General features: G+C 40.4%; 1 protein-coding gene across 3 annotated transcripts in view; it reads right to left on the bottom strand.

The window, feature by feature from the left end:
• LOC127367943 (1-phosphatidylinositol 4,5-bisphosphate phosphodiesterase beta-4) overlaps positions 1–17854 on the bottom strand; it is a 68046-nt gene that overhangs the window by 12353 nt on the left and 37839 nt on the right. For all 3 annotated transcript variants that reach the window (XM_051408252.1, XM_051408251.1, XM_051408253.1), the window contains exons 5-24: positions 15689–15769; positions 14723–14782; positions 12003–12146; positions 9186–9265; positions 9033–9086; positions 8821–8902; positions 8599–8699; positions 8124–8181; positions 7093–7201; positions 6089–6299; positions 5815–5908; positions 5524–5603; positions 5325–5409; positions 5137–5227; positions 4900–4995; positions 4393–4541; positions 2542–2637; positions 2232–2376; positions 1943–2027; positions 656–780 (exon numbers count right to left, since the gene is read on the bottom strand). In XM_051408252.1, coding sequence (XP_051264212.1) covers positions 656–780; positions 1943–2027; positions 2232–2376; positions 2542–2637; positions 4393–4541; positions 4900–4995; positions 5137–5227; positions 5325–5409; positions 5524–5603; positions 5815–5908; positions 6089–6299; positions 7093–7201; positions 8124–8181; positions 8599–8699; positions 8821–8902; positions 9033–9086; positions 9186–9265; positions 12003–12146; positions 14723–14782; positions 15689–15769 — 2026 coding nt within the window. The remainder of the gene's footprint in view (positions 1–655; positions 781–1942; positions 2028–2231; positions 2377–2541; positions 2638–4392; positions 4542–4899; positions 4996–5136; positions 5228–5324; positions 5410–5523; positions 5604–5814; positions 5909–6088; positions 6300–7092; positions 7202–8123; positions 8182–8598; positions 8700–8820; positions 8903–9032; positions 9087–9185; positions 9266–12002; positions 12147–14722; positions 14783–15688; positions 15770–17854) is intronic.

Below are 17854 nucleotides of genomic sequence, written 5' to 3'. Positions count from 1 at the left end.
TTAAATAAAACAATTTAACAATTCATTCATTTCCATCTGTTTGTATGGAGCTTTTTTTTGCTGAAAAGAGAGAGGGAAAGATTTTACATTTCCCCTGACATCTCTCTCTTTCTCCCCTCTATTTCTTCCTCCATCACAGAAACTCCATCTCTTATGTGACCCCACCCCCTCCAGCCTCACACATGCTCCGGCTCCCAGCAGGCCATATGGTCCGACCTCTTTTGCCTCTGGCAATGGGGCAGCAGCTGTTTTCCAACAGGCACCACTCACTGTATAGGTGTGTGTGTTTATATGATAGTGGGTGAGGGGAGTTGCAGAACCTGATGCCCCTGATGTGCTTTTTAATTTGGGTGAACTGACTCTTTAAACTAATATTCAGTCAAAACTGGATCTTCATTCAGTCGAAATGTTCTTGTGCAACTTAGTTGGGGTGAGTGAGGGTTGTTTGTAAGTGGGTCCATGTTCATCCAGATAACACATGTAGAAGATACTGAGGTCAGAAGTTGACTGCATGCTGCACTTTGTTCGAATATAAGATTGACTGAGAGCTTGTGTTTAAATATGCATGTGTGTTTGTAATATGTATATACTGTATGTGGAGTTCTGCATACGGGTGTGTGTGAGGTCAGAGGTCCCATGTTGCGTGCTGTGGTACCTGGGGTCTGGAAGTTGAGTGAGACCATCTGGCAGCCTGCGTTCCAGAAGATCTGAGGCATGTAATTACTGGAGTCCACCCGGCCCCCTTTGGGGTAGATACGGCTCATCTGACGCTTGTTGTAGCTGCACTGACGCTCAGGATTTTTTTTTTTTTTTTAAATGAGAGGGAGAGCATGTGAGTTCCAGCATATGTGTGGGTATGCATTTGAGTTCTTGTGTGTGTGTGTGTGTGTGTGTGTGTGTGTGTGTGCGTGCGTGCGTGTGTGCGTGTGCGTGTGTGTGTGCGCGTCAAACAGACTGCAGGACTATTTTTAGTGTGAACAGCTTGGGTCAAGCAGTCCCATTGGAGATAGAGGGGGAGAGAGAGGCAAAGTGTATGTGTGTGTCAGGCCAAGTCACACAGTCCAAAAGTGCCTCTAGAGGCCTCCAGTTCTTTTCTGACAGCAGAGCAGAAACAAATACGGCTGAAAAACATCAGCTCTGACCTGCCACTCAGCTGTCATTTAGGTGACCTCAATCTATTAAGTTAAAACTCATTAAAACTTATTAGAAAAGTAGATAGCTTTACTCAGGTGTGGAATGTGATCTCAGTACAGATTAGTGGTAATCTTAGTAGTGCTGATCATAACATCCAAGCTGTTATTTTTTTGTTGTGTAACATTTAGAGGATCAATTGGCACAAATGGAATATAATATTCATAGGTGTATTTTCATGGAGGCCACCATATTGAACCACCATGTTTCCACAGAAGGTCAGAATGGGTGCACCAAACACTTGGAAGGGGAGGATGAAAGGAGGGAGTTTTAATCTGCAACTGCAACACTACATGCCACTAAATCTTACACTACTTACCTTTTAAAGCAGTTACAATTGATACTTTTATAATAACGTAATGTATTAAATGTTGACAATGTGAGGTCTCTTGTAGTGAGGAGCCTAGTAAGAATTATCACCTGAATCTTCAGTTTCCCTGGGCTTTACTGTGGTTTTACAGAGTTTGCCATATCACCTGAAGAGGTGATGATATGTTAATGTGTGTTCACAATTTGGTTCTGCTGCCACCAAGGGGCCATAAAAATAAGTTACTGCAGTAAGTGTCTTAAGATTATAGTTCAGTAGCACACAGTAGGATGGATACCTTCAATTTTTGTTAATGATAGAAAGATTTTCTGATACAGAATAGTAATTAAATAGGTCTTGTACTATAACAATTTGACCACTTTTAATAATATATTTTTTGCTATTGTTCAGATAAATGCAGCACAGCTATGACCCAAAGGATACTTGACAAACTCTATGGCATTGGTCTTCAGATAGCCCAGGCCAACAGACTCGTTAAAAGATGACATGTTATGGTGGATGTTCCTTTCTGAAACAAAGTAAAGGGAATGAGAAGTGTTAATTGCATCTTGCTTTTAAAATGGATAGATTAATTGATACTTTAGGACTGATGTATTTATTTAAAATCTTTGTACAGTTTTATCTTATGTATTTATGAACAATAAGCCGGCAAGGTTACAGTAGAAACAAATCCAAAAGTTGTAAAACACATAAGGAGCAAGTCCAAGCTCACCTTCTGCCACATCAAAACTCTGGAACTTGACAGGCTGTGCGTAGTTGACCATGGCTGAGAGATACGGGTGGATGTTAGTCGTGGCTCCTACATAGGTGTACTGAGCTATCAGAGCCTCTTCAGAGTCTTCTGCCTCCTCCACAACCTGTATAGGACGGGTACAAACATTAACAAATACCTATGTTTTACACACACTTAAAACTGGATTCATGTGACGCATTAAAGCAGACATGACATTTGTTTTTCACAAAAAAGTGATTAAGTGTGTGTGAGTGAGAGAAAGAAAGTGAAGTGGCAGTTGTGTGCGTGCCTTCTTGTTATTGTCTTGGTCAGATGCTTCTGAGATATCTGTGGCGTCTGTTGCTTCTGTGGCTTCGGATATCTCTGTCACTTCATCTTCAGGCACCTGGAAACAGATAGATAAAACGCTCAATCTCAATATGGGACAACATGTCAGCACTTTACTTCTTAAATGATAATCACTCATTTAATTAAGAAAAAATGATCCAATTATTTTTTTTTAAAGAAAACATTCCCCTTGTTATTTTTGTTTTAGATGCATTAGCTCTTCAGAACCGAAGGCTTTTGGACACATAGGTAAGACCTGACCTCAGCATAGTAATCTGTTAGTTCTAAAGGGATAAACAGTACGTACATTACTTCACTTTCTTTGCAGCTGTTTTTACTAGCTGATGGAACAAATCAGTTTAATTTACAATAAAAAGGTAACTTCTGTCTTTCTTGACCTGGACTAATTTTCCCATGTTTTGGTCCAGTATTGAGTGAGAGCTCTTCACCCGTGAAACAAGCTACAAGGTCATCCTTGCAAGAAATTTCCCATCATCGTCTATTAAAAGTGCTATAAGTATCTTACAACAGGACTCTACAGAGAAATTAAACGTTTTCTGTTACTTTTGCTTGATCCACTCCATCTAACCAAGTCTTGCTCAAGAAGTCTTGTTCTGAAATCTTGCTCAGGACTTGGTGCAGGAAGTCAACAGTGAAAACGTGAGACAGTAATGCTGTCCGGGGAGAGTTTAATAGATATCACAAAATAAAATATAACAAAATATAATAGAAAATATAAAACTATAAATGAGTATATACACTATGCAATAATCAAGTAAGAATGGTGTGCAGATATTTGAGCAGCTTGACAAAAACTAAACTACATGTAGAAATTAAATATAAATAGTTATGCAAAAAGTTTGTGCGTTGTAGTTTGGAGTTTAAACCGGTCTTAGTCTGCGGGGGTTGGAGGTACTAGGTGCTGTGGCGTTGTGGAGTCTGATGGCTGATGGTACAAACAAGCCTCCAAACCGCTTTGAGGCTTGGGGCTGGGTCAGTCTGTGGCTGAAAGTGCTCCAGCTGCTGCAAGGCTGCAAAGCTCAGGAAACTGGTGGTGATCCTGTGGTTGCCGTGACTCTCTGGCCACAGACCTCAGAAGGAGCTTCTCCTTGAGATAGACTTTACACAGACCAGAGAACGTACAGAAAACGTTTTCATTCCTCTGTAGGGTTGTGTTGTCAAACACTTCTGAGCCTGTCAGTGGCAAAAACATATGTACTTCCACTAAAATGCTCCTGGCTGCAGCGCTCCCACTCAATACTAGATCAAATTCAAAACCTGTTGTCCCCATTAGTCACATTGACACAAAAATATGGGGAAGTAATTGCAAGGTTGAAAAATAACAAAGTTACCCTTTTAAGTTTGTACTTGCACTAGCATGGAAAGAAACCTTCATGTTTTATGTTTTTGATTTTGAGTTGACCTTTAAAATGTCCAGATTATCCAGAGCGGTATCCTAGGTGAATTGGCACAGAACATACTGTATGGATTAGAAATGAGTGAGTGCACCCACTTCAGAGCAATGTTTGTGATCACAAGAGTAAAATAACTTTTTGCAGAACAAATTATTTTTTAAATAAAGATTGCTATATGGTTATTGACACATTTTACTCTGATGATACTCGCTCAAGTCTAATACGGATTCTGCCTCAAACCTGTAACCTTTTCATTGTGAGTCTTGATGATTTAGAACACAGTACCACCGTGTTCCTACTGAGATCTGCTGTAAGCCTAAGGCATTACTGGTTACTGGTAGTGTAATGGTTAATTTTAGAATTTCAAAAGCCAAACAATCTTCAAAGTGACAACCTACCTTCTTGATACTGTTGCTGCGTTCTTCCTCTTTGCTTGAGCTGACAGCGTTACTCTGGGAAACACTGTTGGCCTCTTTCTCACTGGTTGCCTCTGATAGACTGCTAGGGGCCTCTGAATTCAAATCTTTATCCTCAGCCTCCTTTTCTCCTACAGGTACATACACAAAAATCACACAAATGTATTTTGGACCAAAAGTCTTCTGCTAACAATGTTGTTTTTCCTTACTTGATGCATACAGTCTGTATTTGAACAACTGTGAGTAATCGTTCTTTACACTGAGCACTTGATGCAGTTTTTTAAAGATGTGTTGTTTGTTCTTTAAACATTGTGGTATTTCTCTTATCAAATGTTAAGCCATTAAAATGTTTGCCAATCATTTTCCCTTTAAACACAATTGTTTAAAATATTTTTGATAAGGTGTCATGTTGTGCACGTCTCATTCCACCTCCTTTATAACTTACTATATATACATATATGCACACACATAGACCGTCATTTAGCTGACCGTTCTCTGTGTCGTCTTCATTCTCCTCGCCCATAATGATGGCTGGGGTGTTGGTCTCTCCTGCCTCCATGTGTTTCTTAAAGGCCTCTAGCTGTTCTGCATGGCGCACACGCACACACACACACACACACACACACACACACACACACACACACACACACACAAACACTCGTTTAACACTTAAATCATATGAAGAACAGAGAGTTCACATGTCAACAGGCTGAGTTGTTTACTCACTCTGTTCAACTTCAGGTTTCAAGCGTTTGTTTTTGATGAGGATTTTACGTTTGAGGTCATTTGGAGAAGGTAAGGGGCGCCCAGATTCAATCTGCCAAAGAAAATATAAACATACACTTAAATATATTGATTACTGTCATCCAAATGTAACAAACTCTGAGGGATTGTGCATCAGAAAGAGGATTTACCGGGTAGTTTTCCAGAGGCTGTTTGAGGAGGAAGTCACCAAAGAGCTCCTCACAATACTTGGCCATCTTGTACTGCTGTGGTTTACTGGTGATATACATACACATACAGAATGCACTGGGTCCATCTACTATATCTTTAAAATCAATAGCCAAATCATTATGCAATAACATCCTTACTTATTACTAGTTGTACACATACCTGCAATGGTTTTCAAAGGACAAAATAACAGGGTAGTCTGAAGTGACAAATGCTGTCTCTTTGATGGCTTGGATAACATCCTGTTGGGGGAAAAAAGAAAAAGATGAAGCATGAAAAAAAGAAGTGGATGAGAGAGGAAGAGGCTATGATATATGCAATATCATACTCTCAACACAAGGTGGCAGACATACCTTGTGCAATAATACAGAAGTAGCCAGAAAAAGACTCAAGCAACTGTTGCAGTGAACAGCAGCACTATTCTACTTTGTAAGGGTGTGTGTGTGTGTTCACCTTGAACAGGATGTCTGTGCACATGGCCTTGCCATGAGTAATAATGGGCTCTTGGTCCTCTCCTTTCCCATCCCAGCAGTCCAGCTCCACACATCTGACAGGAAGGAAAGCACACAGAATATATAATATAATGGACACGCAGAATTGAGACGCACTTTAACTTAGTTGCATACAAATTCTGTTAAGTCTGGGCGTGCGTTTGCATGAATGCAGTGGAGTGCATGTATGTCTACACATATGTCACATCTTAACAGACCATGACACACTTGTGTACCTGCATCCAGACAGCAGGACCTGGCGGTACATCTCTACTGAAGATTTCCCTCCAAACTGTCGCCCTGTCAAGTAAGTGTTGTGGGAGGAGCTGATGAAATAGTGGGCCAGGGGCTGGTCCATTTCCTGGTACGACTCCAGCCGGTCCAAGAAAACTGGCGCGTTTTCGTCTGACATCAGGTACCGGCAGAACCCATCACTGGACATGTAACCTAGAGAAGAAGTTAATGGGATTGACAGTAACTAACAATGTTTCTCTACTATAAAGAGAGGTTGCGAGCGAGGTTCTCCAATAGTATCAGAACAGCTGAACACACAACCATTACGCACACCTTTGGCTGTGTATGCCTGTACCACTAATTCATAACATATACTTGTAAACAATCATTGCAGTAATAGTTTGATCATTATTAGTATTAAACGTAAAAAGGACGATCAATGATTAAGTCATTGAACTCATAAGTTTTTAAAGTGCTCCACAATTCATGATCAAATGAAAAGATAATTAATGGGAATTATGTTTAATGTAAAAAAAAAAGTGATAAAATTCATTGCTTGTAAATAATTCCAATTTAGGTTGATAAATGTACCTCTGAGTAACATTTTCTATACTATAATCTCTCACCTTATATTTCATGTCCACCTCATCATATCACCTGCAACTACACGTGAAGTTTTGGAAAAGGTGTACACATGGTTTTTGTGCATACACACTGTTTATACGTCTGGCCCTCAGCTGTTGGCAGATCCCGTTGTAGTGAGGGTGATATTAGGTTTATTTTTTTAAATTTAGCCCTTTGAGTGTGTATTTATTGAAGAGTGACTGTCTTATTTTCACTGTCCTTATCATCATGACAAATTGACAGAGGCTGAAAATAATCAATTGGCAGATAACTGTGCCAATAACCTGATGTAACAGACTGTAGTTTCAAAAGGTACACAGGAAGAAGGCAGCACAGCCTCACATCTCTCTGCCCCCTCTTTCCCTCTACGCCTCTATTTTACCTTTCTTCTTCAGCTCATCATCTCGCTCATATTTCTCAATGATCTGCATGGCTCTCTTGGGGTCGTAGAACGGGAACAGGATCTCATTTAACCTAGGGTCACGCTGGTTCTGAGGAACAACACGCACACACACAGATTGATCCACACACAGATTGTCTACATGTAAACCTATTTCCAAACAAACTAGATGTAGTACAAAAAACATCATACACACAGGACATGGGCCAACTTAATGCAACATGGGACAAGGTACCAGAAGTGCTCATATCAAGAACTGTCATTTTCTTATTTGGACTAATATCAAGTAAATATAGTTAGTTTTAATATTTTAGTTATTGTGGCCTTGAATAGAGAGCACTCAGGTATCAACAGGATATAACAAACAACATTTAATTCTAAGATGTTCACAAGAAACTGTGAGCCACGCTAACAGGTGCAGTGGTTAAGTGTTTGATTAAAGCAAGGAAGTCATGTTGGAGAGGTCATAGGCAGCTCTACTTTAACAAAACAACAGCACCAAAACATCATTACAATGCCACTGCCCACTCACAAAGCCAGGTGGGAATTCATCTAACCAAAGCTTTGGCTCCATTTGCGGGTCTAGAGTGTGATGAAGCAGCACACATGCGACTGCACAGCGGAGGGACTAAGCAGGTATCGAGCCACACAGATGAACACGGCCACAGAAAACAGACAGCAGGAAGCCTCTACCCTCCCATTGCCATAGCAACACCAATCAGACACAGGGAGGCAAGCAGCGGTAGGGAGAACATGGGGAATGGGATGAGGGCGGGAATGCAGAATAGGGGAGATGGTTGAAGTTGCCCTTGCAAGCTGACTGGAAGTTAAATATTTGTCTGTCTCACTCCATTTGTCTTAATGGAGTTTTAAGGGTCAGCTGATGTCCAGTCCGGGCTGGAGGGCAACTTCCACCCAGAGCAGGACAGGGGGTAAGAAGGCAGGGGAGTTTCAGAGAGGGGCACGGGGAAGCAAAATACACAGAGAAGTTAATGAAATGATAAAGAGCTTACTTCATTCAGAAAGCTGACTAACTGGTCTACAGTTAAATAATCAGTTTTGTTCCCATTGCTGCAAAGGAATTAATTAGAAAAAAACAACAAAATGTTATGCTTCTCAAAATAGACCTCACAGTCTTTCACACAGTCAGTTAAAATTAGAAAGCAGTCCTTATAAAAGTATTATACTTAAATGTTACACTTTTAGTAATAACATGTTAATCACTCATAATTAACGTTGAACTGTGGAAGCAGGTTAGGCTGTCCAGACATAGTTAGTGCAGCAGGCGCAGAAATATTTGTCCTGATTATTTCCAACAAGATGCAGTAGCTCGCACTCTGGGACTATTTTAACAGTGGACATCATTGTTCTATTTAGGCACAACATGGTAACAGGGGTATAATACTATGCAAAGGGACTGTTGTTAAGTTGTTTATTTGGAGGATTTATCAGGTTCTTTTTTTAAATTTTCAGGTACAAGAGACTCACATCTTCTTGAAGAGTTCCTCTATGTCTGTGCGAGGGCAGATCTTCTGTGTGAGCGCATAGAAAATGTCATAGGTGAAATCTGAGGGTTCAATCTCATCATTCTGTGGAAGATAGAAAAATCCACCATTTGTTAACACAAGACCTATAAACCTACAGATTAAAGTGTGCAGAAAGCGCAATACGTGATCCAATTAACCACTACAGTCTACAGTGTTGTCTGACCTTTCCACTAGGAAGGCCAAGATCCTTTAGAGCCTGAAAGATGCCCTTCTCCGTCTTTCCTGATGCAAAAGTTCGAGTAATGCTATAAAAAAGGAGAGAGAGAGAGAGAGAGAGAGACACAGTACGGGTGAAGAGAACAGTTGAGTGAGACAAACTGGAGTAAGATGGGATGTCACAAAGGTTGACCAAATATCCCATCAATTTACTCTTACCCTCTCACAGGAATCTTCCCATTCACATTGGTCAGGAAGCACATTCTCATCCAACTAAACAAAAAGAAGACACAGAGAAAAGCACAGATTAGAGAAAGGGCTGTTTTCACCAAAGAATGTAGATAATTGAGACATGCTGAGAAATGCACTCACTGTTTCTTGAGGCAGGTCATTGGACAGACGTTGTTGGCCTTAAAGTTGTGAATCACTGACCTTAAACCCTCGATCCACTTCTGCAAAAAAACAGGCACAAGTATTGAGGACACACACTCTAAACACACTGACCAACCGAGGCCCACACATACAGTACGCAGCAGCCACAAGCTTATCTCCAGAGTCTGCATTGAGTTTAGAAGTGAGAGTCTTTGGGGAGATAAACACGAGCAAATTAATTGCCTCTTAATTCACACACACACGGGTGAGCACCTTGACAAGACAATCAGGAACACAAGTGTAAAAAAAACAAAAAAAATACACAGAATGATAAACACATTGAGCTGATGCAAGGCTACAAGCAGTGACAGTCAACAGCTTTACATGAATACACTGCTGAGTGCATCAACAGAAACACCACTGAGGTTGATAATCTGAACATTTTTGACCTCTGTCTTTCTGTGTCTGACTGTCTTTGACTCCAGCTCTCTGTCTTCATGCTCCGTCTCTCTTCCACTTCCACAGAAAATTATTACTGACATCATTATAAAAACATTAAACAAGATAACGCGTGCAGCAGGGGTAGTCTGTTTGGGCATGTGGCGTCCATGAAGCTGTGTGTGTTTGTGTGAACGTGTGTCTGCAGATGTAAATTACTCAGTCATCTCCCGAGGTCTGCTACTTAGGGCCACCTGCATGCTGGGAGGTGGTGATGGTGTCGTGGTGTGTTTGTGTGTATGTGAGAGAGAGGAAAAGCAGGAATAAATGTGTTTTAAACTATGGGGGAGGAGGGCGTGTACCTGCATCTGTGCGTGTGTGTGTATGTGTGTGCTACAACCATCAGGCCTACGAGCTGTAGGCTGTTGCATGAATATCATTGACAGCCCCATGGCAGTGAGCTCTCTGGAGCACAAACATCATTTATAACACCCATCACCAGAAAAACACCCCCTCATGGGAAATGCATAAACACCAACACTGCCAAATAACAGATCTGTGCTGGCAGAAAACACACATTTTGGGTTTGGTTTGAAGCGGGTTGTGATTTTGAATAAGTTTTTGTCAATTCATATCAAAAAACTATCACTTTTATTCTGGATTGACCACCCTGAGGCTGAGAATAACTACACTCATTTGAAGTTATCAAAGTGCTTTTTCTTGCTTTTTCTCTGTCTTTCGATTACTGCTCAGCCTTTGGGCCACACTGGACCTGTCACTAAATAGAAGATAGCTGACTTTAACGGTTTTCTTTTTTTCTCCACAGGTTTTCTTTGCCTCAAAGCTGCCTGTAATCTTAAACAGTCATCCAAAGCTTTGCCAAAAGGCCAAAGGATAAGGCTGCTGATATTCTATACTTTTAATATTGAACAAATCCCACGAAAAGACCAAAAACCAGCAATCAGTTTAGAGATTATTAGAGATTTAAGATTATTCCTCTGTGCCATGGACCTACATTTTTGCCATAAATACTTGAGTACTGTTTTATAAAAGAGGCCCAGCTGTTGTAGGATATTACATAGCCTTTTAAAAATCAATATATACATTTGTGTCTCATTTTGAAAAATTGACAAACCTCTAGTAAGAACAAATGGGCTTGGAGTTGAGTGCCACAGACCGGTAGGGAAAGACCAACTAGCTATTACTGATTTTGGTCTATTTATTGTATAATGACAACTTTCTCCTTTGAAAAGTAACCCTTTCTTTAATTTTTTTTTTATTGTAAAGCATTTCCATTATGCCACCACTGACACTTCAATTATTTGGTTCATCCTAGTAATGTCATTCTTCAAATCTGAAATCAATTCAGCTCCAGAAAACTGAAATTTAATCTGCACATACAGTGTGTACTTCGGGCTATGCAGGGTGTGTACAATATTTGGACGTTTGCCAGCAGGGGTCAGCAATAATAATGTCTGCAGAATAAGAGAGAGAGACACACAGACAGACAGAGGAGGGGGTGTCATCTGTCTGAGCCCAAAACCAGTGATGAGTGAGAAAGAGCGAGAGTGGAAGCGATAAAGAGAAAGGTGCAGAGGTGTTTCTCTACTCAATAAGGCAGTCGTATTTCTCACAAAGCTTTTTCCTAGATGAGTGGGAAGAAAAACAGAAACATAGAGCCAGTTAGAGAGAGAAAGAGAAAAGAGAAGAGAGAGTAGACAAAACGTATCAGCAAAAGCAGGAGTGCAGGAAGGACAGAGGGGAGATAGAAATGGGGTGAGACAGGGAAAAATGAGTCACTCCAAACGTGTGTATTTATCAGAGTGAACCAAGGCCAGATTTGCCTTGTGTGGGAGTTGGCATGTGAACCATTCACCTGACAATTTGCTTTTGCTCTATCACTGAAAGTGGTAAGAAGAAAACTGAAAATGTTTAGATAAAAGTGTGTTCAGCAGATATGCAGGAAAACTAATTCCACTTATTTTGTCTAAACTGCCAACAACCCAATCTTAGTTTATTCAGTCCAGGGCCTAACAATTAGGATTGTCTGGGGCAAGTAAAATGTCACGTCGGGCTAGTACATCTAGCAGCTCACTTGCCCGATTGGGTAAGTGGTAAAAACGAATCAAACACAAGCTGATAATGGAAGTAATGGGGCACAGAAATTGCCGGTGGTAGACAGAGTTTGTGAAGCAAGCATTTCAATGATCCTGGACACAGGTGTTTAGTTGTGTGGCGTATCTGAAGACAACAGAAATAGCCAGTATATACAGTTATACAATACTACGTTAAGTAATATTGGTCTGCCGTCATTGGTATCATTCTCAGACATAAGTGAAACAGCACCAAGCAGTGGAAGTAGCGCATGCATGTATGTACCCTGGCTGTGTCGGGGCTCTCCGCCACCATGAACATAAAGTTGAGGTTGACCAGGTCTGTGCCGCTGCAGATGCAGATGATGCAGCCCTCTAAGTCTGCCTCCGTCTTTCCAATGGCCTCAAATGACGACAAGATCTTGGGGTCCTGAGAAAAAGGGAAAACATGGCAGTTTAGAAGGCAGACTGGTAGATGAATACATGATGCCCAGAAAGACAAAATAAATATGAAGACACAAACAGATGAGAGATAAAGCAATGGGTCTATGCTGTCCAGGTGTCAAATCTCTGACATTTCGAGAGTTAGTGGATCAAATGGAAAAAATCTAAGCGGATGTTTTAATCTCCTACTTTGTACTGTTGCAGAAAATGGTTGCTGACAAGAGACCACAATGGGAAAGGAGCTTACACAGAAGGATGTTGAGATGTTTATTGCTGTTGTAGAAAAGTCTTGGGACGCTAAAAAATAAGATATACCGTATGCATCATGCTTGGGAGACTTGTGAAAGCTCCATTGTCAGCTAAATAAGGATACAATAGATATCCATCATGGAAGAACAAATTAAAATACTACATTCAAAAGAAATCTTAGTAGCTTGAAGAGTTCCACTGAATTCATATTTGGATCCATTTACCAGAACTGGAAAGTAAGACTTATATTTCTTATTTACTATACATGTTGGACAGGGTTTTTGCTAAGAATACAAATCCTTGGACACTCAGACATGATTGGTGTCTTCATTGTCAGTGGGTTTTAATGTAAATAGCCCCTCTGCACAGGACTTACATATGCATTAGACCTTTCTTAATGCTACCGTGTCAGTAAGACCACATAAACAACCAAAAAATAACAAAAAACAAGCAAGAACAGACAGATTTTAATTCTGATTGAGCACATAATAAAAGTCAGGAAGCTGTATATAATTGAGCAACAGAATCACAATAGGAAATAAAGTCTTGGGTACGGCGATGATGTTGAAACCATTTGACTCATTATATTGACCCCATCCAGTGGCCATTAATCTTAGATTAAATTTGCATGTGGGTCATGCTTGATGTGACAGCTAATGATGTGAGGCACCACAGAAAAAAAAACCCTGACCTGACCCTATCATTGGTCCAAATTACATCTATTGGTGAAACTACATAAGTCATGACCTTTGCTTCATTATCTAATTTTACAACAAATAAGAAAACCAGCATTATACACTTAAACAATGTGACCTCAACAACAATCTATATTAAATACTAAAAAATGAATACCCCTAATTACATTATGCTTTATAAGACATTAGATGTGACATTTTTGGCTTTTAAAAACCTATAGTTACCCTGGTTATTTCCCTATTTTACCTCACCACAGTTCAGCCTGACAGGACTGCAAACTTCAGTTCAATTGTGAAACTGAAAATCCATGAAAACCTTCAAAACAGCACGTCTCCTCCTTCTCATCGTCTCAGATTTCAGTCTGCTACCATTGTCACCATGGAAGATAGTAATGTATTTTTGTTTTATGATTGAATTAACAGCAACAGGCAACAGGCTCGGCCGTTTTAAAACCCCAGCCAGCAATCCTCCAATGCAATTCATCATTCCTCGCTCATTGGATTATCTGAAACAGCTCTTAGAGCTTGTGTAACCATGTTAGCCTCTGAGGAGAAGCCCTGCTATCAGCTGTCTTAGTCTGCTACCAACAGAACAGTACAGAACAAACAGGAGGAGCTGCTATCAGGCTGCAGTATCTGTATACGTGCCCCTACACATGTACATACACACACATCTGCACAGAAGACCGAACAAACAGACCAACTCCTGCTGTCAACAATGCATACACAACCTGGTAATGGTTATGTACACAGTACACACCAGTGTCTCCGGTCAGGCCTTTGACTTTTAGTGACTTGACAGGTTTGCATCCTAATTAGAGGCATGCATTCACATGGGTATTCCCGTAACAGCTTTCATAATTCATCCAGTCTGTATGATGCCAAATACGACATAATGTGTCACTGTCAAGGCTAAACTGCACAAATCAATATTTAATATACAGAGACACTATACAGGTTTGTGTTTGTGTGTGTATCTGGTTCCATATCAGCTAAATAAATAATTGGTTGCCAGCTGCACTGAAAATACGGAATAATGCAGCTGGCCATGTACATATTGGCTATTTCAAGATCAGTTTCCTTATACAAGATAGGAAAAGGCATTCTGCCAGAGACAGAACGTCTTATACCTGTCAGCTTTTGATCCCATAGTGTGAACTCTTTAACTCAGTGGTTCTCTGACAGCCCATTATAAGAGGGCTGGAAGCACAGTTTTTCATTATTCCTCTCTGGGTCAAAAGCACAAGCCAGGGCTGCAAAAAAAAGTTTTGGATACAACCTGCAGCTAAACCCAGTCAGGGTTGTATAAATATTGATGAGTTAAATATTTCATGTTTATGTTCTGCTGGTGCCCCTGGTGAATCTAGTAGTTGAGACAGAATCTCAGCAGTGAGAACTCAACTGAGAGTCCCAGATCAGTCAGTCGATCGATAGAATACGCTGCTATTGTAGCCATGTCTAATTAAAGCATGAATAATGTGCCTGACGTGGCAGCCTTTTGAGATTTTACCAGGAGTGTCACTGTCAGAGCAAGAGACTGAATGTTGGGTGGGGTGGGCAGAGAGCATGAATGTTGTGGAAACAGAAAGTTAGGAAATTGTCTTTCCTGAGCTCTCACCTTTGGGACGGCACCAACACGGATACTGTTGATGAGGGAACACTCGAGAACTTGGCCTTCCTGCAGGAACGATATGCAGGAAGATAAAGAAAAAGAAGTAGAGGGAAATGTGTTAGCAGGTGAAGAGGGAGAGAGAGGGAAGGGTGAATTGAAAGAAAACAAGCATTTTGTTTGTGATTTTTGCAATTATTTCTAATGCTCAGTACACAGGGGCAGCACCACAACCTCTCAGCATCTGTCAACAGTTATTAACGTAGGTCATGAGTAACATGTCTTTCTCATAATCAAGTTTCCAACACCTACAACAGTTCCTCCTTTGTATGCTGCTGCCAGATAAGGCCCACTGGTTCTATTTTGTGGTTTTATTTTTATTCCCAGTGAGACAATCTCCAGGCTCCTGCAACACCACACAGGTTAAATTAGGTTTGGATTTTTGTTTGTCTGTTTTCCAGGTTTTGCTGTTGACCAGCAGACTCCAGCTGTGATGGATTACCTATATTCTATTTGAGTTGACATCACTACTGTACACACAGAAGGAAGGAAATCAATCCTGGTCATATTCATCAGTAGATTTGTAGTTAATGTAACACACTACAATCACCAGTAAGGTCCTTTAAGCCTTTGAAAATATCAGTTTGGTAGTTGCAAATGCAATTAAACTTAGCCTTGATTATCAGATATTGTGTTGTTTTTTTCAATATCTCACACATTTCTTCTGTCATGGTGATGGGACAGTGTTGCTTAGTCTATTTCAGTTACAAAAACACCACCTGCCACTACTTATACCCCCAGGCCTCTGCTTTAAATAACAAGTGTTCTTATTTAAATTAGAATTGAATGTTTAGCTAAGCTTTTCTATATAATCTGAAGATGGAACTCTCTACTACTAATTAAAAATATTCTTTTCTTTGAAAGACTGCCTAGCAGACAAAGGAATACACAAAAATGAACAGGTGGAGGTTGTACCTTTCCCTCACTCTTCCAGGTGATGAAGAAGCCATACTCATCCACCTTCATCTGACAGTTGGGCTCAAAGGTGTACGGGTCCTGCAGAAAGGAAAAAAATGTTTTTTATAAGAGAAGGGGCTTCATCAATCAGAGGGTTTTATTTGACATGGGAAGACATTAAACAGCCAGCCTGTTGAACACACAAGGCTTACGCAACCAGATAAACAGATGTAGTTCTAATTCATTTTCTAAGATGTACCTGCCTGTCAAAGGACACACACACAAAAACATACACAGAAAGTATGTGCGAATACATTCAGTATACACACAAACACGTTGCATGCAGAGGAGATTATTGCTAAGACAAACTCAAAGTGAGACAGACGTGACTGCCTTGAACTTTTAAATGCAAACATCATCTGCCTGGAAAACAGCGCTGTGCATTAGAGACAGGGACAACCCTGGATGAAGAGCATATGGGTGTGTGTGTCTGTGCATGTGTTTGAGCTGGATTCAAAAGTGTGCTAGCCCAGCTTCTATGATGCTACTATACACACGTAGTCTAATGTTCCATCTATCAGCTCGTGTGCAACATGCACCCCTATTCAGTTCAACATGGGTGTCGGAGCAGAAAATCTGCAAACATTGGCCTGCTTATCTTACCCAAACATTTTCCACTCAATTCAATTGTGCTGATGAATGACTGTGTGTGTGTGTGTGTGTGTGTGTGTGTGTGTGTGTTTTTTTTTTTATCCCACATCTGACAAGGATAAAACATAAGTGAGAAAAAAATAGAATAAAAGATGTCTGCTGGGTCACCAACTCTAACATTAACAATATGGAACAGTGTGACACATTCACTCACACATCATTTATTATTTCAAGATGTTGCTTCCATGAGGTACACTGCTGCAAATAGGACTGAGCTGGATTCTTCTTTGGCTGTGTTATCTAAAGCCATCATAAAAAAACAATTGAATAATCCTATTTCCATTTAGGAAATAGCGAGACGTGCAGTTAAAAGCTTGACTTTCTTTTATCTGAATTAGGACTGACAGAGGCTTCAATTGCACATAGTGAAGCCGACTCTATGAAAGAGATGCTCCCAAATGAGCCTTGACTGGTAAGAACATACAGCAGGCTAGTGTTACACTATCAGATGGATTGTTCTTGTAAAGCTAAATGGTTTATGGGGACACTCAGTCCTTCCATACGCAAAGGAACAATTAGCTGAAGGTCCAACTATCTCAGGGTGGATTTGGATAGATACTGACCCCTGGTTGTGGTAGTCTAGTCCCCACTCAAAATGTGTGCATTCTTTCCTAAGTGCCTGGGCAAGTGCAGCTCAGAGTGTGTGTGCGTGTGCATGTCTGTCTGTTGATCCCTCTGTTATTTTGTCCCCTCCATCACAACAATTTTCATTCTAATGTGTTTGTGTGCTCTCTCACACACATACACACACGCGCGGGTAAAGCACATTGATGATTTATGTCACTATTTCTGCGTTTACTATTTTAAGTTAAGCTACACAAAAACGCATTTCTTTACATCCACATGAATGTCCATCAAGAGGACATAAAGCACACACATATCCAAACAAAGTCATTCTCACGCACGCACGCACGCACATGCACACACACACACACACACACACACACACACAGAGGCTGGTTGATGAAAACACAGGAAGTGCTGCATGTCATGTCTCTTTCGACTGCCTGGTGCTCAACAGTGAATGACTTTAATCCTGATGAATCAGTATTATTAATAATGCAAAAATGCAAGGTAATTATTCTCAGTCTCTACTTACCTTGTTTTGTTATTTTAGCCATGTTCTTATTTGCATTACATCCTAATTTTGCTGTTAGTGCTCAAGCTAAGTTTCTTTTTTATTCCCACATGCTGCATCTATAATAGGCTTATGCTGCCTTTCAGTCAACTTCAAAGTATTACCGTTTTCTAATCTTTTGTGAACAGCAAGGAAGTACAGCTACATTCACCAGGTAAGTCTATTTCATGGATGGAGTGGATCATTTTTATGTATTGTACCCTCAGCCAAATTCATCAAACCAATTTTATGACCTGACTAAACTGATCCAGGCTGAGTATTATAAAATTTGACTAAATAAGCAAGAGAGCAACAGAAATAAGTGTCCACTTGTTTTCAGTGTCTCAAAATTCTGA

This window comes from Dicentrarchus labrax, unplaced genomic scaffold, assembly GCF_905237075.1.
Source record: "Dicentrarchus labrax unplaced genomic scaffold, dlabrax2021, whole genome shotgun sequence".
Classification (NCBI taxonomy): Eukaryota; Metazoa; Chordata; class Actinopteri; family Moronidae; genus Dicentrarchus; species Dicentrarchus labrax.
Note: the sequence above shows the minus strand (reverse complement) of the source record. Positions and strands in the feature narration are given on the sequence as shown.